At 44.6% G+C, this 23491-nt stretch overlaps 1 protein-coding gene across 1 annotated transcript; it reads right to left on the minus strand.

The window, feature by feature from the left end:
* Positions 1–1071: 1071 nt before the first annotated feature.
* Positions 1072–2013, minus strand: LOC146783106 (olfactory receptor 5V1-like). The gene has a single exon (XM_085637297.1). It carries the CDS (start codon positions 2011–2013, stop codon positions 1072–1074), a length of 942 nt encoding a protein of 313 aa, XP_085493423.1.
* Between the last annotated feature and the right edge of the window lie 21478 nt (positions 2014–23491).

A 23491-nucleotide genomic window follows, 5' to 3' on the forward strand; every position in this document is an offset into this window, starting at 1 on the left:
TGGGCCCTGTAGGGTCCCTTTTGTTTGCCCACCACCAGGTTTTACATGGTGGTGCTGGCCACCATATAAGGCTGATGGTTGGGAAACTCAAAATATGCATGGTGGTGCCGAAGCAGCACTTCCAGCATAATCTGAGCCCCTGACTGCAAATATCACCAGGGAACACGCTGCAGTGGTCGAATTGTGGTCTGACTGCCAAAAGTACGACAGTCGACCAACAGTGCTTCGGTGGCTGAACCTCCACAACTGTGCCCTTATGAGTCTGGCAGTTCATGGAGCACCAGACTTGTAATAAGGTCCTTTATATTTTTATTTACAGAAGTTTGTTTATCATAGGTTTCAGTCACAGCTGGCATTAATTGCAGGTGGGGAGGTCACACGGGTAGTGTCATGCGGGCAGGGTTACATTTAATAATAAATAAAAAATGTACCCGTCTGCGGTCAGGCTTTGCATGTTCTCAGCTCATTCTCCTGCTCTCCTGACTCCGGCAGGAGGCCTCCCTCCCCTCCCCTAAGCCCATTACAATGCTGCAATGGCAGTGTTGTGATTGGTGGGGAAGCCTAACAGTCAGGGGCTTATGGGGAGGCCATTTTATCCATATAGGCCGCATTGCAGCCTGCATGGAGAAAGGGCAGAGTAGGCATGACTGATTTGGGCAGAGGGCCGACCAAACAGTCATTGCGCCCTCAGCGGTGGGCACACCACTCCTTCCCTGTCCAGCCCTTCTTGCAGAGCAGCCCTGCCCACCCACCCGCCGGCAACCAAACCCACCTGCTTCCTCGCAGTGTGAGAAGCAGAAACATAAAATGGTAGGTATTACCATTTTATGTTTCTGCTTCTCGCACTGTGAGAAAGCAGTGGGGCGATGATTCTCCGCCATAGTGGAGGAACCGCCTCTGATAGGTTATATTTTAAACATTTATATTTCTGTCCATTCAGGTTTTCAATCTGTTGTAAATTATAGTATCTGCACCTTTAGAGACTTCTTGTTTGACTGTTGGGCTATAAGAGCTGTGAATTTATTATACTATGTTTAACTATCATATCATGCTATGATACATCTGTATTTTTCACATAACCTTAGAAAATACATTTCTTAGTTTTTGCTTTTTAAGAGCTCCTTTCACCTCCTTATTTCTTAAACTATAGATCAGAGGATTTAACATGGGGGTTAAACAAGCATAACAGACAGAAAATATTCTTTGCATGGAGTAACTTGACTTGGGTTGAGCATAGGTAAGAATAGTTGTGCCATACAATAACACCACAGAGACCAAGTGAGAAGCACACGTGGAGACTGCAGCCCGCCTGCCCTCGGTGGATCGGATCTTCACTATTTTCGAGACAATAAATGTATAAGTGATTAGAATGAGCAGAAAGGGCACCATTAAAGTGAAGACACTTGTGAGTCTGGTCACAGTTTCAGTGATAAAAGTGTTCCCGCAAGCCAGCTCCATGAGTGGCGGAATATCACAGAAGAAGTGATTTATTTCGTGAGACTCACAGAAGGGTAAGCTGAAGGTCACAGAGGTCAAGCTGAGTGAACTGACTATTGACATGATCCACGAGCCCGAGGCCAGATAAATGCACATTGACTTGCTCATGATGGCCGTGTAGCGAAGCGGGATGCAGATGGCTACATATCGATCAAGTGACATGACCGCCAGCAGGACACAGTCGGTGATGCCAAATATGAAGAAAAAGAACATTTGTGCAGCACATCCCTTGAAGGAGATACGTCTGTCCTTGGACAGTAGCTCAGTGACAGTTTTTGGAATGGTCACATTGGTAAACCAGATGTCTACAAGTGATAGGTTTCTGAGGAAAAAATACATTGGCGTGTGGAGAACTGGGTCTACGGTGAGTATGACAAAGATTATTAGGTTTCCGATGAGTGTTACCAGGTATATGAGTGTAAACGTGACTCCAAGAAGGATCTGCAGACGTGGGGATACATCAGAGAAGCCCAGGAAAAGGAATCCGCTCCCCTGAGTTGAATTCAATCCAGTCATTGGTTCATTTAAAACTGATCTTCAAAGAGAGAAAAGAATATATATTTTTTAAGCAAATTAGCAGGTAAAAAAATCAGTTTTGCTTCCAACAAAAATCATAATATTTTAGTAGTCAAAATTCTTTTAATGAAGAAAAGGTAATAAAGCCATTTGTTTCACTTACAATAAAGTAAGACAATATTCTACAAGGACGTTTTATGAAGTTCTGTTCCTCTACAAATAACATAAGAAACATAAGAAAAGCAGCAAAGAATCTTTAGCAGCATCATCTTAGAGAAATCATAACAATGTAGTACGCAACACAACATAGCTTTTGACCCATTGATGAGTTTTGGTATTCTTACATCACATTAAGTGATTTTTCACACACTTAATACCATTACAATAGTGGCATCTGGTAGGTAAAAAAAATAAAAATAAAACTTCATCAATTGTAGAAATAATTAAATAACTTAAAAATAACATGCCCTCAAACATCCTGACAAGTACTCCCATATTTTACCATAGGTGCACCCTAACTCTCTGCAAAACACCCCAGGGCACATGTATAAACCTATTTTGTAGTTGCAAACGGTGCAAATCGCTACATTCGTCCGTTCACGAATGCAAAATCTTTTACCGAATGCTTTGTGAACAAAATTGCAAATTCAAAAATGCAATTCGCAATTAGGTATTCGCAAATGACATGTAGGAACCATTCACCATTTGAAAGTGGATGAAAAAATGCAGTTTTGCATGTGCAAAATGCCACCAACTCAAATCAGGGTGCCTCAGCATGTCCCAGAAAGACTGTGCTCTATGTCATTCGGAATAGGATGAGGATCCGGACTGGTGTGCCAAGAAGGAGGAGGGGACAAGAGTGCATTTTCAGAACATGCATAATACTGTTAGGCCAGACAGAGCAGGAAATCTATAACACGTCTAGGTTAAATTGTGCAATTATATTAGACCTAATAGCAGATCACTACCACAACTGCATCGTCACCCTAACAGGACTAATGTGATTCCCACCCATGTGCCGGTCCAATGTTCCCTGCACCTCCTAGCCTCAGGTAGTTACCAGGGGGAAATAGCAGGAGAGGTCTCCCAACGTGCACTGTCCTGCTTTTTTAATGCAATCCTGGAAGGAATGAGGCAGAAAATACATCAATATATAATTTTCCCCAAAACACCACAAGACTTGCAGCTATTTAAATTTCAATTCTACAAGGGTTGTGTAGTTCCTACTAATCCGTAGGATCTACATGTTTGTTGGACAACATAAACTTGAGGCTTGGAGCCTAGACTGATTCCAGACACCCGAACAGAATTTGTTGGCCTATAGACCAGCTTGCTCGCAGTGCCACCGCAGGCCCCCCTAACCTACCAGGGAGTGAACAGTTTCTGGCAACCACTGAACATGACAAACCTGATCACTCAGTGATCATGGAAACAGTAGAGAATCTTTCACTTGTGCTAATTTATCTCTGAGAAGTATACAGAGAATACACAGTGGAACATTTTTAATATATTTATTGAGCCAACATTATTCTTGTATAAAATATGTGTGCTGCAATGATTGGGAGACAGAAGCAAATAAAGGAGATTACAAACATCAAAAGCAGGATAGTAGATATATTTCTGCCAGGGAGCTAAAACAATGTATATATCTTGGCAAAATAATCTTGCCATATGTCTGGAGCTATATGATTTTGCGGCCAAAAGGTTGCCCCCTCTTTACTAACTGCCAAAATATTGCAGATTTTTGTTTCAGAGCATGCCATTTTGTGGTCGTGCCATCTATTGTCATCTCATTGTCCTTTTGCCCTACCCTGAATGGATTTATATAATGTCTGTGCTTGATGATTAAATGATTTTATATTTTATATTGGCTGCAAAGAACGTACGTGCCTGTCTACATTCCAGATTAAACCAATTTCGCTGCACCAGAGAAGGTTTAAGGTTTTGGTTAAAAGACAGATAAAAATAGCTTCTTATTTGACCAAACTGTTTGTTATGCACCTCTGTCATAGTTTCATGTACCTCTGCTCTCTGTGAATGCTCGTTTACCTCCACTAATGCGGATATCCATATTAACGGAAAGCAATGCATCTGGCCTATCCACTACCTTGGTCCACTTGATATGTCGCATGTCATTGGAAAGCAACAGATCTCTAGTCGAAGTCAAGGAAGGAGGGTTAGCTGCCCTTGTCAAATTAAAAGATCCAATTGCAAGACACAGTGGATTAGGATCACTCTCCACCCTCTATAATTTCCATGTCGAGAGTGGACCACAGTTTCAAGTTAATTAGAAGATAATCAATACAACTCGAATGATAGCCATTATTGTAGGTATTGGACCCCTTTCTGTCTGACTTGGACCTCCCATGTGCTGCCCTAATGCCCCTCTCCAAGCATACGGCTTTACATTTTAAGGATGCTTCTGTCCATCTTATGATAGGTGTTAACTCTAATTGTGGGATGCCCCATGTCAAATCTTCCACTTCGGCTAAATTGATATCATCTACGTCCTCAGGCTAAACAGTTGGGATAAAACCCCCCACTAATACTAAATGAGTGGTATCAGAAGGATTGTCTAGCAAATCGTCCAGAGTTGTTCCATCTCTGGACTTCTGTCCACCTCTTACCCCTCTTGCATAGATGTTGTAAAAGTCTATATTTACATAGGGACTGATATTCAAATGGATTGCAAGGATATCGGGCAATCTGTGTGGGGGGCTTGTACCTTGTAGCCTGTATCTTGCCTTATCCATGTTGTTAGCCCACCCAATGGCCTGCCCATGGAACCACAGGTTGCCAGAACATGGTAATTCAGGTACCCAGGATGGAATAATGGATCACTCAACCAGGTTCCCTGGAATAAACTGATGTCCCATGAATCAATAAAGCTGTTCCAATTTGATAAAGCTACCTTAGCTCCAAAGCTAGCAATATTCCAAAATAGCAAAGGTATCTGGGATGTAGTTTAAATCTGAGATGGGGCTGGGTTGTGGGCTTCAATAATAGATCTAACTGTATTGAAATGTAGACCAATTGGGCGCCAATACACTGGGACTCTGCAGAAGCATGTCATGGTATTAGTTGTTTAGCATCCTTTCTAGAAACCTTAGGAGTCAAAGCCAAATAGCATTTGTGAGGGAGCATCGATCGCCATCAATCTATCTCTCGGGTTGGAGTCTCCACAGTGAGTAGGAGTTGATGCCGGTGGTCCAGGCTGTCTTTGGGATTCCAGGGGCTTATTTTTTAAACGTTTGCTAGTATCAAGCAAAGGCCACTAAGTTGTCTACTGGGTCTGATGGAATGTCAATGCTCTGCTCTCAAGATCCCTATTTCTTGCTGGTGCTTCACATTCATTGCTGCTGGCCCTAAGTGTGATAGGACTCCATTACTACATCATTGTGACTTTTCTAAACTGTGATCAAGCTCATGCCCTGCAGCTCCGGACCACGGGCATTGTTCTCTTCCCCCATGTGCCATGCCATATAACATCTGTATCTAATTTTCAGGTCTTAATTTGCCGGAGTGTTTTCTAATTACATGCACCTCCTACACTGCTGGGCCATAATGCTATGGGGATCTGTTAGACCCGGCATCCTTGACATGCTATTCCCCAGGATTTTTGCCTTTAACCCCCTATTTTTGTTGATCTCATTTTTGTTGGCATTAGTACTTAGTGCACTTTACCCCTGATAACCGGTTGGTGTCTGCTGCCAGTGTCCTGGGTCATTGGACCCTGCTGTTAAGCTTTGCATATTTCTCGCAGACAGTGACACCATACGGTTTGGTTGTGAGCAGGATGGCCTTCTCACCTGCATGATACATGACTCATGGGCAGCAGGGGTTTGGTATACTCCTTCATTGTCAGATGTGTATGTGACCCCCAGGCCTTACCCTCCACTATCAAACACAAAGTCATAAAATGAGAAAGGTATAACAAGATACACAAAATACTATCTCTCCTATCATGGCCTAACAAGGATTCTCACACAGCAAACCTCTTTCCATGGTTTGTCACTGGGCAACCAAAACCATTGCCTACTACAGTAATCTGTGAGATTCCATGCAACAAAATAACCTTCTGTTTGTTTCAATATAGAGTAATAAAAATCCACATGAAATTGCTATTGACTTTAACATATTCTTTTCATAATGAATATGTCAGGCCCAGTGTTTTTATCATAAAATGTCATGAAAAGAAGATCAGGCCTACAGCTATGATCATTGGCTTATCCCTATAACCAAATAAGTCTTGCTGTATCACATATAAACTTTGCCACAAGCCACACATTGCAATACGAGCACTTTGTTTAGTGGAGGCACACAAATCCAGCCCAATCAAATCCTGTACTCAAGGGAACAAGATGGTGGAGCCCAAGGCCCTTTCTCTGAAAGCTTTTTTTTTATCACATAAGGTCAAATGACAATTGCACTTTCAAGTCAGACCTAATAAAATCAGAAAGATTAGTGGAGCCCTGATCTCTCAAACCCAAAACTAAACTCTGTATTCTAAGCTTAATGACTTGCTTCCTCCTATCTGTACTGCTGCCTGAGAAAAAATCACCCAAAAATATCTAATTATTGAATACACTTTAATAGCATTACAATATTTTTTTGCCCCTGAAAGTTCAACCTCAAGCATACTGCTGCTGACACAGGCCCCCGGATAAATAAACAAAATGATCACAGCTGTGTGGAAGGGAAGCTTTTCTTTGTGGAAGCGCACAACTTTTGTCTAATCGAAGGAGGTACTCCTGGCTGCCAACATGTGGGTGGAGCCAAAGCACAGGTGAACCTAAAACCCCACTCTATGTTATCACAGACACTGTAGTCAGTCCCAATCTTTTTGCCTACAAACCATCACTTTCTGGTGGGGCAGTATAATTAATTCTATGGAAGCAAATTAAGACAGCAATATTTATAATGAATTAGGCTGACACACTGCAAACATCTGGCTTATTCATAAACTGCATTTTGGAAGTAAATAAAGTCGAAGTAGTACTACTGGGGTAGTACAAAATGCAATTCACAAACCTACAGCTAGAGACCCCTCCTCTTCCTATCCTATCTCTTCTATGTGGAGTTCTCCACCACGGTGTTGGAGATCTCCACATAAATAAGTTTACAACTTTGTGGTAAATCAAGGGGGGCAGGGAGAGTAGTGGGAAAATGAGGAATAATTACTCAAAATAGGAGGGTTTAGGGCACTTTAGATGCTTTGTAAGGGACAGGCTGATTCTAAACATGCACCAACTAAAGAGAAAGACCTTGCAAGACCCAGTAGAGCTCCTTGGTAAAGCTGATTTCCAGAGGAGTCAGCAAGATGGCCGGTGGGTAGCAGAGTGTGCTTCGCGGCCCTAAAAAATTAATTAAATTCACCCAGGGACGACCAGCAAGCAGCAGACAGAGGGGTACAGCAATGTTTGAAAGATTGGTGCGACTAGTGTGACACGTCACAGCTCCTTTGTGTCAGCTAATGTAAGGCAGCCCCGCTCGGAGAGCTGAGCCCACTCAACTAGCGCCTCTTCATTTAAAGTTTGAAACTTCATGACTGTATGGTGCATTGCCAACTCTAACCCCGGACAGCGCAGGGGATATTGAAGGGAGGTGGGATTTCTCAATTGCCTTGATATTGAAAGACGTCCTAAACCCGCCTGCAACCCCCCTTACTAGAGCTTGGCTATACCGGCGCTCAGAGAAGAGTGTTTGCTGCTGATTTGAGCGTGGGTGCCCCCCCCCCCCTCAAGAGTGGGAGTAGGGCCAACCGGCGCTTATAAGATAACTACTATGTACAGTGGGAAGCCCTGCTTGCGATTTAAAAGACGAGTCACAGCAGAGGTATAGACCAGTTTTCTATTAAGGAAACTGCACAAAGGAGGGGTTGAAGCAGCTTGAGGTGGGACTCTAGGTCCTCTTTTAGGGGGAGGGATATTGGGGAAGTAACTGAAGCAGTCTACGTAGCTCAGATGCAGCTGGCGGCCACTCTGTAACAACTCCAGCGTCCCCCAGGCAACTTCTGCCACTTTTATGTGCATATTTTGCAATTTGTCTGGCACCCCTCTTAAACGCATCTCAAGATATCCCTCAATGAAAACCTGCACATTTAAAAAGAACTCTAAAGGTTATAAGGGTCGTAGCCAGCAGATGAAAGAGCAGAGCAGGAAAATAGGGTTGTAGGTGCCAACTCAGCAGGATCTCTCCCCTGAGAGGTTCAGGTACGACCTATCGCAAGAAGCGGGTGGAAGAATGGAGTCCACTCTAAGTTCTGAAGCCATCTCTCCCTCCGTTCCAGCCACAATCGATCTTACAGCAGCCTGACCGAATACTCTGCTAGTAGAGCTATCCGCAGAGAAAGAAATGAAGGTATATCTCTTGTTTATACTTGGGAGCCTTAAGGGGGTCAAAAAGAGAGTGGATAGGACCAGATTTGTTCGAGGGTGGATCAACACGACAGAACCGAGTTAGCCATAGTGTTGAATAAAGACTCTTTGACGACTAGGAGTTCGAACCAACTCAGAAGCCCAGCTGTTTCGACAGCAAACTCTGCTCAGCCTCTGTCTTTTGAGACAAAGTTAAACCAGATTTTAAGTGAACTTCGCGAAATGAAGCTGTCTAAAAAAAACGCTCATCGAAAAACTAATGAGCAGCTCGGGTAGATTAACAACAGCATTCAGTACTTGCCTACCGCATGAACCAGGTCAAACTGAAGGTACCTACCCTGTTGTATACCTGTAATAAACCGGAAGGATTCTACACAGGAACAAAAGCATAGCTGGAAGACCTCCAATTAAAGCTAGATGATGTTGAAAACAAAGCCCGGCATACTAATCTGAGGTTTGTTGGTATACACAAGGATTGGGAGGAAGGCCAAACAGCCACAAAGCTTATACTAGGACTAGGAGTTCGAACCAACTCAGAAGCCCAGCTGTTTCGACAGCAAACTCTGCTCAGCCTCTCTCTATTGAGACACAGTTAAACCAGATTTTAAGTGAACTTCGCGAAATGAAGCTGTCTCAAAAAAACGCTCATCGAAAAACTAATGAGCAGCTCGGGTAGATTACCAACAGCCTTCAGTACTTGCCACAAAGCGTATATCGAACCTTTGCTTCCAGAACAATTAGCAGATGGTGGAGATTTAATCATTTCCCAACTATGTTGGGTTCATGCAGTTCGGCCCACAAATGCGAAGTACCGCAGAACAACTCTGGGTATCTGTGGCAACGTCCAGATTAAAGAGCGGATCCTGACGCACGCAATAAAAATAAATCCTTTTCTACCTCAGACAACTTCTCCTCACGGAAAATGCTTCATAGGGCGCCATGCCAAGGTATTCACTCAGGGGAAGGGGGAGGTGGGAAGGGCGAATGACTGTGGCTTGATTTGGGAGCGAATCCGCAACAGGTAGGGCTCAGTTGATTGCATCCCATAGGAGGTTTGGGACAACATACTGAACTCAAATAAACCCTAAGACGATTCTGGTTATTTTACAGGTCTATTACTGCCGTCATGCCACAAACTACGATGTCCCATCCGGGCCGTCCTCCCAGACCCTATCTGACATCCTCGTGTTAGCAAGAGGCACAGGTAGTAAGGTAGGGAAACAGAGGTGGGTCCCTAATGTCCATGCGAAGCAGACAGTAAGGAAAGTGCTGCATTATTATTTGACCCTGACACACTCTCCATCATTGGTCGAATTGCACTAATAAAATTGCTTATTCTTCCTCTTCTCTTTTTTATATTTTCAAATGTAATAAGCTCCTAATACTTTTTAATTAAATCAATCAGACATTGCGCAAATATGATTGGTCAGGAAAAAACCCTGAACCAAATTAGAAACTGCAGCTACGCATGGAAGACAGGGGGTCTCATGCGGCCCCCCTTCAAAAAATGTAATCAATATGCTTTTCTGGATTGGTGTGCTTGGACGGTCACTCCCCAGGACTTGGTAGGCAATTTTGTATCTTAGCCATACTTTTGCAGGGTGTCAAATATAAGTTCAAACATGGAAGTCTTACAATGAGTGGGCACACAAAGCCGTTCATGGGGCTAACTTTAAATGCATAGCCTTTTTTTGTAAGTGGCATCTATTACTACACCCATGTCCCGTTTACAAACAATGAGGCATATCAACAACAACCGGCGATAATTATCTCTAAGCACACTTAGCGCTAGGATAATTATCGCCGGCTAGCGTGAATTTTTATCGCTGAGATAGCGTGCTATTAGCAACGCTTATCTCAATAGCGATAAAAATCCTCAGGCTAACAGGCTAACGTGAGATTATCGCTGGAAACCCAGCGATAATCTCACGTTACCTTGTTGATAAGGACAGGCAAACTTAGCCATGATATCCTCCTTCCATAGGATATCATGGCTAAGTCAGAAAAATACCAGACGTAAAAAAGCAGCGTTAACCGCGGTTAGCGCTGCTTTTTTTGTCTCTAACAGGGTTAGCGACATTCTTGATAATAGGAGAAATGTCGCTTAGCGACATTTCTCCTATTATTGTACTCTGGAACGCCCCCTTTGCATCTCATTAGAGATGCAAGGGGAATCGTAGAGTAAAAGGGTGCTAACATGCTAATTTGCGTGTTAGCACCCTGTTGTTGATAGGGCGCTAGTTTTATCTCTCTTTTTTTGGCTTTTAAAGCCAAAAAAGCAGAGATAAAGCCCTTGTTGATATGCCCCAATGTTTCCATCTATTTCCCGGGCATGCTTTACGTGTAGACACCATACAGGAGACTGGGTACATGTTTCTTTTACCGGCACAGCCCTTATAGAATGTTGGAAACAAGTCTTTCAGTCGCTTAGCAGAAGATTGCAGATATCTCCAGCCCCTGACTCGTTGGCTGCCCTGTTTGGAATTAACACTAAACTTAACTTAACAATTCTTCAAAATAGGTTATTATTTATCGCATCACTAATGACCACATCTTTGCTCCTACAAAAATGGAGACCAGTTGAGGCACTAGCCTTCGGCTAATTGAAGCATAAAATTAAACAAGTGAAATCCAAGGAAGAACTGTACTCCCATATAGTAGGAGACATAGTGACGTTTCATATAATTTGGAGTGAGAAGTAGGGAGTATTGTTTTAGGGGGGAGGTGTATATATTGTGCCAGAGTTATTTAGCACTTCACATCTAGGAACATGTATAACAATTTGTAGGACTTTGGGGATGGGAATTTATAATATCGCTTTTATGTACAATGATGACATTGTATGGTTTAATTGTGCTGCATATTTTCTCTGCCTCCCTGTGATTATAAATAAAGAAGACTATGTGAAAGTTTTATTTTTTGAGTTTAAAGGATTTTTATTTAAATTTCAACATAAACAAAGAGGATTAGAAAATATATATAAAGCTAACACGTATTAAATCATAGAAGAGAATCCAATAAGATAACAAAAGCCTTTATTATTTTAAGGGGGAAGAGGGGAAGTGGGGGAAGGAAAAGAACTAGATAAGGAAAACATCACTTATGCAATAGAAGTAACAGTGTCCTTATACATTGTAAATTTGTAATCTGATACAAGTAATTACAGAATACTCTAATAATTAGGCAATAATAACAATAAACAAATGTACCCTATAAAAATAAGAAACAACCGAGAGGTAAATACATTCATAGTGTTTGGAAGTACAGCTGGTAAGTGATACACAATGTGAAGTATTATTGAGCAAAGAGGACAAAGTTAGGCACAACAATGGAGCATTGTGAAAAGTGGAGCATTGGAGAGATAAATAGTATCTGAGTGATGATGAGAACAAACGCAGTCCCACCCAGCCTATCTTGATAGCTTAGATGAACATCTCCAATTCAAAGTCATTTGTAGAAAGGCAATCGCTAAGAAAATCTCAAGTAATTGACAGTCAGGGAAGGAGGAGGAAAACTCAGGGGCAGATTTACATTTCCTGGCACGAGGAAAGATGGCTGACACAAGTTTACCCTTGCGCTACCACAGATGCGCTGCATTTACAATGTGGCGCATCATGGCGCAAAGATAAACAGATGCATGTCGCATCTGCCTGCGTAAGATTGACGCAGTGCTGGAGTTGTGTCGCGGGCGCGACGCAACTCCAGCACTGTTCCAACCTGGCCTATCCTCAACATGGTGTGTCACGCCTTACGCCTGCTTCAAGTAGGCGCAAGGTTTTCACGCAGCGGCGCCGGAAAAGTGACTGAGTGAAATTTTGTAGAGTTCACTCAGGCACTTTTCCGAGGTGATCCTGCGCCGGAAAGCCCCCCCCCCCGTGCCGGAATGCCAACATGAAACCTGAGGCAGGTGTGGCACAGGGCTTTACAACATGACGCATCTCCCTAGATGCGTCACGTTGTAAATAGGGTGCAACATGGCGCATGGTTTATGCCGCCGCTGCGTCACAGAAGTGACGCAACGGCAGCGCAAATGTGGTGCACGGGGCTTGTAAATCTGGACCTCAGTAGTTAAAGTTCCTAAAAAGAGATGGAGAATATTAAAAGTATTTTGTATTGTAAATATTTGTCTGATTGTGACTAAACTTTATGCCAAAAGGAAAGTGTATTAGGACACCTACATAGCGTATGCATAATATCACTTTTGGGAAACTTACAAGACCAGCATTGAGATGAGGTATCCATTGAAAATTTTGAACATTGTGTTGGGGTGAATTAAAGCCTATGTTAAAGAAAAAACAGAGTCTGAATAACACTAGCTGTTCTAGAAATGTTATAGATATGTGACCAAACCTTATGCCGAAAGGAAACATACCAGTCCACCCCAAAGTCTGTTTCCCAAAGAAGTTCAGCTTTGGACTTGGTTGAGGATGAAATCATTTTATAGATACCAGATGCTTTAGGGCAAACAGTGAGAAGCTTGGTAAGGTCTGAAGCATGTGATATAGAAACAAGGGTATCTTGTAAGGAGAAAAGAGCATCTAGGATGGAATTAATAAGCAATGAAAATTGGGTGTGGAAAGATTGGGGCATAGAAATGTATTCCTAAAGCTGGGAAAGGAGATGGGGGCATCATTTTTAAATAATTGTGCAATCCACATAATACATTTATTCGTCCAAGAATGCAAAAAAAATCAGACTGTTATGAATTTTAACAAGTTTTGTATGCCATATTGACATGTTGAAGAACATAGAAGGTGTTAACGTAATAGGAAAGAACGTACATCTTATATAAGAATAGTATGTTTAAAAAGAGGGGTTATAATAATAGAAGTTTGGAAGAAAAAGAGAGATCTTCTTTTTGAGAAAAGGGTTGAAGGAGAGCTTTTGTCCACATCAAACCATAAAGGAGAGAAGGGTGAGGCCCAATCGGAAATCCAAAAGGAGGTTTGACAAAGACCAAAGGCTTTATGGTAGCGATTAAAATCTAGAAAATTGACTCATCCTTCAAGCTTTGATTTTGGTAGGAGAGATAGAGCGACTCTTGCTTTCTTAGCATTCCATGAACATTTAGGAACCATAGAGTTTAGTTTCTTAAAGGTAGCTTTGGGAATATAGACTGGTATCAAAGAAATGAGATAAAGTACAAGAGGAGAAATCATCATTTTAATGAAATCTAGACTACCACCACCACTGCAAAAATAAGGGATTCCAAGCATAGAGCAAATTTTAAATTTCAGTAAATATTTCCTTAAAGTTAACTGAAGTAGTTTCTTGTACTGATTTTATAAACCAAATACCTAAGTATTTAATCTTAGTGGATGATGCCCACTGAAAACCAGTGAAAACTGGCCTTTATAAAGAAATGTTTGATGATGTATTTGTTTAGGGGAAGAATTCCGGTTTGATGTTTGTTGACCTTATAACCTGAAGTGTCAGAGAAGAGGCCTATTTCATTAAATAACCCCGTAGTAAGGAGGTTTATGAGCATGAAAAAAAGAGAACATCATCTGCATAAGCTGCTGGTTTTAGATGATGATCTCCAGATCAAAAAACAGATATGGATGTATGGATGTATTAAGATGGATATGATAAAGGAAAGATTTGAGAGCAAGGACAAATAATAATGGGGAAAGAGGACAGCACAGTCGAAAACCATGTTGCAGAGGAAAATATGTATAAACTACACTGTTAACAAGGACAGCTGCACGTGGGAAATGATACAGAACGGAGATTAGAGGAAAGATTTTAAGGACAAAGCCATGCCAAATTAAAGAGAATTGCTAAGTACATTTAAAAAACTGCTAGCCGACCTTTTATGAATTCTGACTGCTCTTTTCTAATATGATGAAGAAGAAAAGTTTCTAAACAGAAAACAAAGAGTTTTGCCAAAATCTTGCAATCTACATTTACTAATGAGGCCGCAACAACAACTGCAAGCTAGCATCACCAGCTGACACCCACGAACCCTTCATCTGTCACTGCTGCCGGCACATCTGCAGCACCGCCAAGAACACGAACCCTGCACAACCTGCCCACAAAAACACAACCAAGCCGAAGACCCTGCAATGCATCCTCCTCAACGTCCGATCCCTCCACAAACACGCCACCGAAATCTGGGACCTCCGCAACAGCACCACTCCAGATGTAGCATTCCTCACCTAAACCTGGACCAACACCACCTCGGGACCGGACATCGCCATTGCCATTCCCAAGGATAAAAGATCTCCAGGAAGGGTCGCCCCACCCGCCCAGGAGGAGGAATTGCCATCATCCAGAAATCCACGCTCCGCCTGAGCACACTCCCCGACGAGCCCACAGACCTGATGGAACACATTCACCTCAAGATTCTGGCCAGCCCCAACACCACATCCCTCCTGGACAACCTCCACAACATTGGACTCTGCCAGATTGTGACTGAGCCCACACACTCAGCAGGACGCACCCTCAACCCCCTCTTCACTACAGGAAAATCCATCACCTTCAGCCACACCATTGAACTCCCATGGACTGACCACCATTGTGTCCACTTCACCATCAGAACCTCCACCATCCACAGATACCAGCACATGCTCCCATGAAGAAACTGTGCACCTCCACCAGTTAGTAGAGCCTTCATTCTCAGACATGTCACACTGGGAAATCTGGGAAAAGCTCACTATGAAATCTGAGTAACAAGAGTACTCAACGTGAAGCCACACCCATGGACCCTTTGTTACCCCATAAATGAGCCAACATCAAATACGTACCCATCCAGTCATAAAAGGTCATGGTAGCAAAAATCAGATCACATACCCTTTGACCCCCAATGACATCACAGGGTAGAACCATTATAACCCCATTATACCTCAGCAGCATCCTACTAAAACTGTCTTTATGACCTCAAGTCCAAGGACTTCAAGGACTGTGTCCAGGGTAACAAGGTGCAATTAGGGGTACCCACTACTGCCCCATCTAGCTCTTATTTATGTCCATAATAAAATCAGAGTTCATTGGTGTCTCCCCTCTCCTGACCCAAATAAACACAACAGAAATGGGCTTATGACTCTAGAATAGGGCCTGAGGCCAAGACTGGTCATGTAGAGTAGCAAGACCATGGTGACAGGCTCCAGAGTCACAACCGTCTACATCACAGGCTCGCCCTTCCTCCTGGAATCACCCCTCACTCACCCCTACTCTCACAGACCACCCTTCCTTCAGAGCATGGCACAATCCTCCCCATCATAGACTCACCCTTCCTCCTGACATCACCCTTAACCCACCCTCACTCCCACAGACCACCCTTCCTTCAGAGTCACAACCCTCCCCATCACAGACTCACCCTAACTCCTGACATTACCCCTATCCCAACCCCGCTCCCACAGACCAACTTCCTTCAGAGCTGGGCACAACCCTGCCCATCACAGGCTCACCCTTCCTATTGACATTATCCCTAACCCGCCCCCAAACTCACAGACCACCCTTCCTTCAGAGCAGGGAACAACCCTCCCCATCATAGACTCACCCTTCCTCTTGTAATCACCCCTAACCCACCCCCACTCCCGCAGATAACCCTTCATTCAGAGTCACAACCCTCCCCATCACAGACCTACCTTTCCTCCTAATATTATCCCTAACCCACCCCCATTCTCACAGACCACCCTTCCTTCGGAGCAGGGCAGAACCCTTCCCATCACAGGCTCTCCCCTCCTCTTGATTTAACCCCTAAACCCACTCCCATGCCAACAGACCACTTTTCTTCAGAGCACGCACAACCCTCCCCATCACAGGCTCTCCACTCCTCCTGACTTTACCCCTAACCCAATCCCACTCCCACAGACCACCCTTCCTTCAGAGTCACAACCCTACCCATCACAGGCTCACCCTTCCTATTGACATTACCCCTAACCCACTCCCACTCTCACAGACCACCCTTCCTTCAGAGCACACCTACAGTGACCACAGGTACCACGCAGCTCATAACGGGGTTTCTCCCATCAGTGATTTCCTCCCATTAGAACAGACCTGCACTGTCTATATACACTTAAAAAATGTTAACTAAGTGCCCCCACCCCAGACCACCTCACAAAAGGATGACCTACACTGATCATAAGCACCTCACAGCTGTAGTGTTAACATGGTGACCCCCACCACAGACCACCTCCCAGTGGGGCAAACATGCACTGACCACGGGCATCTCACAGCTGTTAACACAGTGCCAGTACTACAGCCCTCCTCCCAATCAGATCAAATCTTCAATGACTGCAAAAATCTTACAGCTGTTAACAGAGTGCCCACATCACAGACCTCCACCATCACAGTAAACGTGCCCTGACTGCAGGCATCTCACAACTCTGAACAAAGTGAAGCCCCCACCAAAGTTCACCTTCCATCATAACAAACATACCACAGACCTCCCATTAGGGTGAGCTGGCACTGATCACAGCCATCTCACAGCAGTTAACAGAGTGATGCCTACCACAGACCTCCTCCCATCAGGTTTGACCTGCACTGATCCCAGTCACATCACAGCTGTTCACAGAGTGACCCCTACCACAGACCTCCTCCCATCAGGTTTGACCTGCACTGATCCCAGTCACATCACAGCTGTTCACAGAGTGACCCCTACCACAGACCTCCTTTCATCAGGGCGGGCCTGCACTGATCCCAGTCACATCACAGCTGTTCACAGAGTGACGCCTACCACAGACAACCTCTCATCAGGGTGAGACTGCACTGACCACAGGCACCTCACAGCAGTTACCAGAGTGACACCTACCACAGACCTCCTCCCATCAGATCGGGCCTGCACTGACCACAGGCACCTCACAGCTGTTCACAAAGTGACACCTGCCGCAGAGCTCCTCCCATCATAGTAAACCTGCACTGACCACTCAAAATAGGGCACATGAATTAGAAGTAAATTACTCCTGTTGATGTCACATGAACTGGTGCAATCATAACATACAACATATCCATAACTTGTCAACACTCAAAGGCTTTTCAAGCCAGTTAGAGTTTGACAGAAACTATTCTCTGTCAAAGTGTGACAGATATCATATTCACATCTGTACATGTGCCATATGATGTAAAACACTTGCAATAAGACAGACACGTGTCAGTCATGTTGTGATGGAGTAACCCTTCTGCCAAGCTCTGCATCAGGCTCTGAGTACCTGCACTATTCGGAAGAGCCTTCAGTCCTGACAATACTGCTGAACACTGTTGAGATTCAGAAGTGAAAGGTTCTCCTTCTACAGAGGTTCTGTTCTCAAGCTCTCCTTTCAGGATCTCCTGTTAATCACATGTTCTGCAATCCTTTAACATCCGCCAGGTGGAAGGGTGCGAGTCTGCTCATGGCCACTTCGAAGACTGCCTTGTAGTATCCTTCAGTAAGGGAGCTTGTGTGCAATCACCCATACAACCTGCTGCCTTTTGGCATCCTTCAGCAGGGAGCGTGCGTGCAGTCACTCATACAACCTGCTGCCTTGTAGCATCCTTCACCGAGGGGGCTTGTCAGCAATCACACATACAACCTACTGCCTTGTAGCATCCTTCATGAAGGGAGCATGTGTACAATCGCCCATACAACCTGCCGCCATGTAGCATCCTTCAGCAGGGAGGGTGTGTGCAGTCACCCATGCAATGTGCTGCCTTGTAGTATCCTTCAGCAAAGGAGCTTGTGTGCAATCGCCCATACAACCTGCTGCCTTTTGGCATCCTTCACCAAGGGAGCTTGTGTACAATCACCTATAAAACCTGCTACCATGTAGCATCCTTTACAGAGGGAGCTTGTGTACAATCACACATACAACGTGCTGCCCAGTGGCATCCTTCAGTGAGGGAGCTTGTGTGCAATCACCTATAAACCCTGCTACCATGTAGCATCCTTTACAGAGGGAGCTTGTGTACAATCACACATACAACCTGCTGCCTTTTGGCATCCTTCAGTGAGGGAGCTTGTGTGCAATCACCTATAAACCCTGCTACCATGTAGCATCCTTTACAGAGGGAGCTTGTGTACAATCACACATACAACGTGCTGCCTAGTGGCATCCTTCAGTGAGGGAGCTTGTGTGCAATAACCCATACAACCTGCTGCCTTTTGGCATCCTTCAGCAGGGAGCGTGCGTGCAGTCACCCATACAACCTGCTGCCTTGTAGCATCCTTCACCGAGGGGGCTTGTCAGCAATCACACATACAACCTACTGCCTTGTAGCATCCTTCACAGAGGGAGCTTGAGTGCAATCACCCATACAACCTGCCACCATGTAGCATCCTTCAGCAGGGAGGGTGTGTGCAGTCACCCATGCAATGTGCTGCCTTGTAGTATCCTTCAGCAGTGAAGCTTGCCTGCAAACACCCATACAACCTGCTGCCTTGTAGCATCCTTCACCGAGGGAGCTTGAGTGCAATCGCACATACAACCTGCCGCCATGTAGCATCCTTCAGCAAGGGAGCTTGTGTGCAATCACCCATACAACCTGCTGCCTTGTAGCATCCTTCACCGAGGGAGCTTGTGTAAAATCGCCCATACAACCTGCTGCCTTGTAGCATCCTTCATGAAGGGAGCATGTGTACAATCGCCCATACAACCTGCTGCCTTGTAGCATCCTTCATGAAGGGAGCATGTGTACAATCGCCCATACAACCTGCTGCCTTGTAGCATCCTTCATGAAGGGAGCATGTGTACAATCGCCCATACGACCAGCTACCTGTCGCAGGTATTCCCATGAAGTTACTTTGTTAGTTGCTGTTGGTGTTGGGAGGCAGGGATGGGGGTGTGGTAGCTACCTTCTTTAGAGTAAGCAATCAGATATTATGTTGAAAGGAGGAGCTCCACACAGACTGGGTCCCAAGCACTCAATGTGTTGGCTACAATCCCCAACGCCAATCACTTCATTCACAGGTTCAGCAAATGCAAGGGTAGGATGGGGCCCAAGTCTGCCATGGAACACTCAACTACTAATGGGTCGGGAGGGAGTCTGGTGCTGACTGTGTGTGAGGCGCTTGTAACAATACTGCAGATAGATGGACCTCATGCGTCACTCCTCATCTACTCTCTTCTGTATTAGTGATTCTTGAAGGCCTGGACCATCTATGCTGCACTAACCATACATACTGCACTTTAGACAGAAGTGTGGCACCGGCCCAAGGGCTGTATTGAGTCACCTTGCTGCGCTGCCCTAAGTTAAAGTGAAAGGGCAGGAATGCACCAGATTTAAGAAATACGGTGCATTTCTGTCCTTTCCTCCTGCTGGCACCATTTCAGCAGCCTAGCCCCAACGCAGGCACACTTGCACCATGGTTCAAAGATGCCTGTGCTGTCTGCAGGGGCATCTTCTTGCACAGAAACAATCCTAAGAAGCGTTTCCTCTTTCTATATTTCACATACAAAGAGGAAAAAGTGAGGAGAAATACACATATTTCTTCTCGTTACGCCTCACCTCAGGAGGTGTACGCATTTGGCACTGCTCCAGGTTTACATCACTTTGTAAATCTGGGGCAGTGTCAATTTCTATGAGTGCGTGTGAGAAAACCCATTGCAACACCCATGGAACGCCTCCTCGGTGAAGAGTAAGGTGAAGTTGTAATTGACTTCGCTTCATAAATCTTTCTGAGAGGTCCTGCGTCATGCATGCACCACTTTACATGGTGGAAGAGTGATGCAGGGCTCTCATGAAGCCCTCAGTTTAGGTGTTGGGGTGTATGAAACAGACGTAAAGTATGGACTGTGTGCATGCCCATGTGACCCTTAAAAATGATCATTAGAGCCGGGTAAAGTTCTGTGATGTCAGCTACTAGGTTACTGCTGAGTGACCCTTTCAGCGATGGTCCAAGTAACATATCTCACCACACTCTTGGGTAACTACTGCCCTGAAGCACCCAAGCACCGCCGAAGCTGCCCTTGCGTATCATGACCTGGGATTTGATGAGAAAACAGAACTGGTTATTGAAGTTTCATTACTGGTCACATCAGTTAAACCAAACATTACTCAGGTGATGGGCCTCAGAAAGACTGCAGTCATTCAAGAGGGGAATCCTATCAAGGGCAATGAGGAGTTGGCGCTTTGAAGAGGCTGATAAAGGTTTGAAAGGCAGTTGACTCTATTCAGATTTATGGGGGCATTTTATTCATTAGATGGGGGAGTAAACCTGAAAGCTGGGTGACACCTGCCCATTGTGGGTGAGTTCACTTTTTTTTAGCGCAGGCAGCAGGCCTGGACAGTTGGTACGGGCAGCAGGCATTTTACCGGTAGCCTTGCAGGGTGGGGAAGGGTTTTACCACTCGTGAGGGCTAGTTTTGTTGTTGGCAGTTCGGGCTGGCAGCTTTTACTGCCTGTAACGCGTTTTATAAGAGACAGTGGTCCCTGGGACAATGAGGAATGTGAATACAATAAATGTAGCCCCAGTCAGTGCTATATTTGTGCAAGTATCAGGCAGTTTGTGGTTGTTTCTATAAAGTCATACATAAGTTGTGAAACAACAAATATAAAGAGGTGACGTTTACACAATAATAAATGCAAGAATCACTGTGCATAAGGTTGACTACTGTGTCAATGGCGTTTCGATCCTTATCTGTGAGATACTGGATCATCATCAGGACTGTCAGATAAAGTGCCTGAAAAACATTTGCCTGTAATTTACTGCAGTGTGAGCCTGTAGTTGAGGGCAGTAGCAAAAATGATCAGGATTGCAGGCGAGGCGCGTTGACCCTGGGCGATCGCATTATTTCCTATGAGGAGATACTATGACGCGGGAACGGCGTCTTAATGATAGAAGGTAGGGCTGACCAAGCTGTGATCTCGTGGCATGGTGAAACGGATATGGCAGCCTCAGTGAGAGAGCATTGCTCGTGATGCTGGCAAGGTTGGGATTTTCGGGTCGGCAGTCAATGGGCCTCAATTGCAGCTCTTCGCGGCGTGTGGTTTGTAGACGCAATCCTAACGGGCTAACGTTTTGGCACTTTGCAAACAAACAATGCAAATAATGGACCTTATTTACTACCCCTGTGTGCCACAGGAACATCACTTTTAGTGATGGTCCAGCACCTCACCCTGCGTTAGCGCGGCACCCCATGGGTGTTACGATGGCTGTTCCCGTGTAACACCCATGGCACCTGACACATTCCCAGATTTACGAGATTTCGTAAACCTAGGAATGCGTCAAAAGCCGATGCCACCCCAGGGGTGGCGTAGGGGAGGCGCAACAAGACAAAATATCTTTATTTTGCCTCGTTTTTTCCTCTTTCCATGTGTGCAGCATTCAGCAGCAGATGTAGAAGGAGGGTCTATCGCCGCTCGTGATTGATTTTGTGGAGGGAGGTGTCCCTGTAATGCAGGCACCCTTGCACCATGGTGCAAGGGTGCCTGCATTTGATCATGGCTGCCCACTGTGACCAGTGCAGGGAAAAGAGCAGGAATGCACCGTATTGTATAGATTCGGTTCAATCCTGCCCTTTTCTTGTGCCGCAGGGCAGTGCAGCAGGAAGGCTTGCAGCGTTGCCCCACGGCAAACTTTTGTAAATAGGGCCCACAGTTTTTGCCTTTGTTCCTGTGTCCTGCAGGGTCTTCAGCAGCATCACCTTCAGTCAGGGGTTATGGCGAGGGAGGGGGGGAGGGGGGGAGGGGTCTCCTGTTGCTTGGCTCAAAGAATCCATTAAAGGTGTGATTATGGCACTGAAAATTCAAACCAGTTTATTTATTTACAATGCGGCCATTTAAATGCTTTTTAGTTTATTATATTACACACTACATTGTCTGTTAATTGTTAGAAGTGATTCTAGTCATGAACTTTTAAACATTCAGGCCGCCCCACTACCACACCGAGGACGATGTCGTTAGTGACCAAGAGGCAGGTCAGTTGTTTGCCCCCTATATGTTACGATATGTTATTACATTTCTAAAGCGCACAAATTCCCACAGGTGACTTGGCACTAGGTTGAGTATTGCAATGAGGCAGAAACAGCAAAAAAAGGCTAGACATTGAAAAGCCAGGTTTTTAGCAGTTTCCTAAAAGTCCATAGAGTGTGAGCCGCTTTGATATGTATAGGCAAGAGTGTTCCAGAGTGCCGGGGCTTCGGATGAGAAACAGCTCCCCCCATTTAACTTTCTTCAATTTGGGGCGAAGGATCATAAAAATACTTTTTTATCATAAATCTCGATTGGGTATGTACCAGGAGAAGGCGTGTCTAAAGTAGCGAAGCCCCGAGTCGTGTAAGGCCTTGTAGGCAAGGCACAGCGACTTGAATTGGATGCGGGTCTCTACTGAGAGCCAATGCAGCTTCTTGATGGATGCTGAGACAGGATGAAACTTGGGCAGATCAAGAATATGTCTTGCCGCCGCGTTTTGAACACTCTATAGTTTCCTTTTGTACTGCTTCTGGAGCGAGACATACAGTCCGTTACTGTAGTCCAATTTTGAAACAATTAGTAAATAAATTACTGTTTTCCTGGAGGTCAGAGGGATAAAAGGGAGAATCTTCTTAATGATTCTCAACAAGTTGAAAGTGGAAGAGACAACAGAACAGATATGTATGTTGAAGTTCAGTTTGTCATCAATGATTACGCCCAGATTTTTTGCTTTTTGGACCGGGATGGAAGCGTTCCTAACTCCTTAGGGCAGCAAGCTGGGTTCCGAAAATGAGGCTTGCTGCAAAAATTAATGACCTCGATTTTTCCGAGTTATGTTTGGGGCAATGTTTACCCATCCAGTTGCTGACTGCTCCCATACAGTCACGAAAGTGGGAGATGTGTGGTAAATAATTTAATTACCGGGACTTAATTTGATACAGAAACATAATAGAAATAGCTCAGTAAATAAGAGGCAGAATCCGTGGTATTAGAGGTTCGGAATGGGCTTTATTCCAATGGACGATTCGAATCGTGGCCTCCAAGTTCCATCACCACGGAGGTTCAGGAAGTGAAGTACATACATTATTGATAATTAATCACTTTTATACAATAGGCATTACAGTGAGGCAAATGCAAGAGGCGTAACAATTGATAGCAAAGATAACATTTCACATGCGTAGCTGAAGGAGGCGTAATTGGGAGTAACAAGGAAACGTCATTGGTTGTGATGTCACATATGGGTGGACCTATGAAATAATTTCGCAATGTCA

The sequence above is a fragment of the Triturus cristatus genome, chromosome 12 (assembly GCF_964204655.1).
Source record: "Triturus cristatus chromosome 12, aTriCri1.1, whole genome shotgun sequence".
NCBI classification, from domain to species: domain Eukaryota; kingdom Metazoa; phylum Chordata; class Amphibia; order Caudata; family Salamandridae; genus Triturus; species Triturus cristatus.

Coding starts and splice junctions, on each gene's coding strand:
- LOC146783106 (XM_085637297.1), bottom strand. CDS start 2,013: ATGACTGGATTGAATTCAACTCAGGGGAGCGGATTCCTTTTCCTGGGC.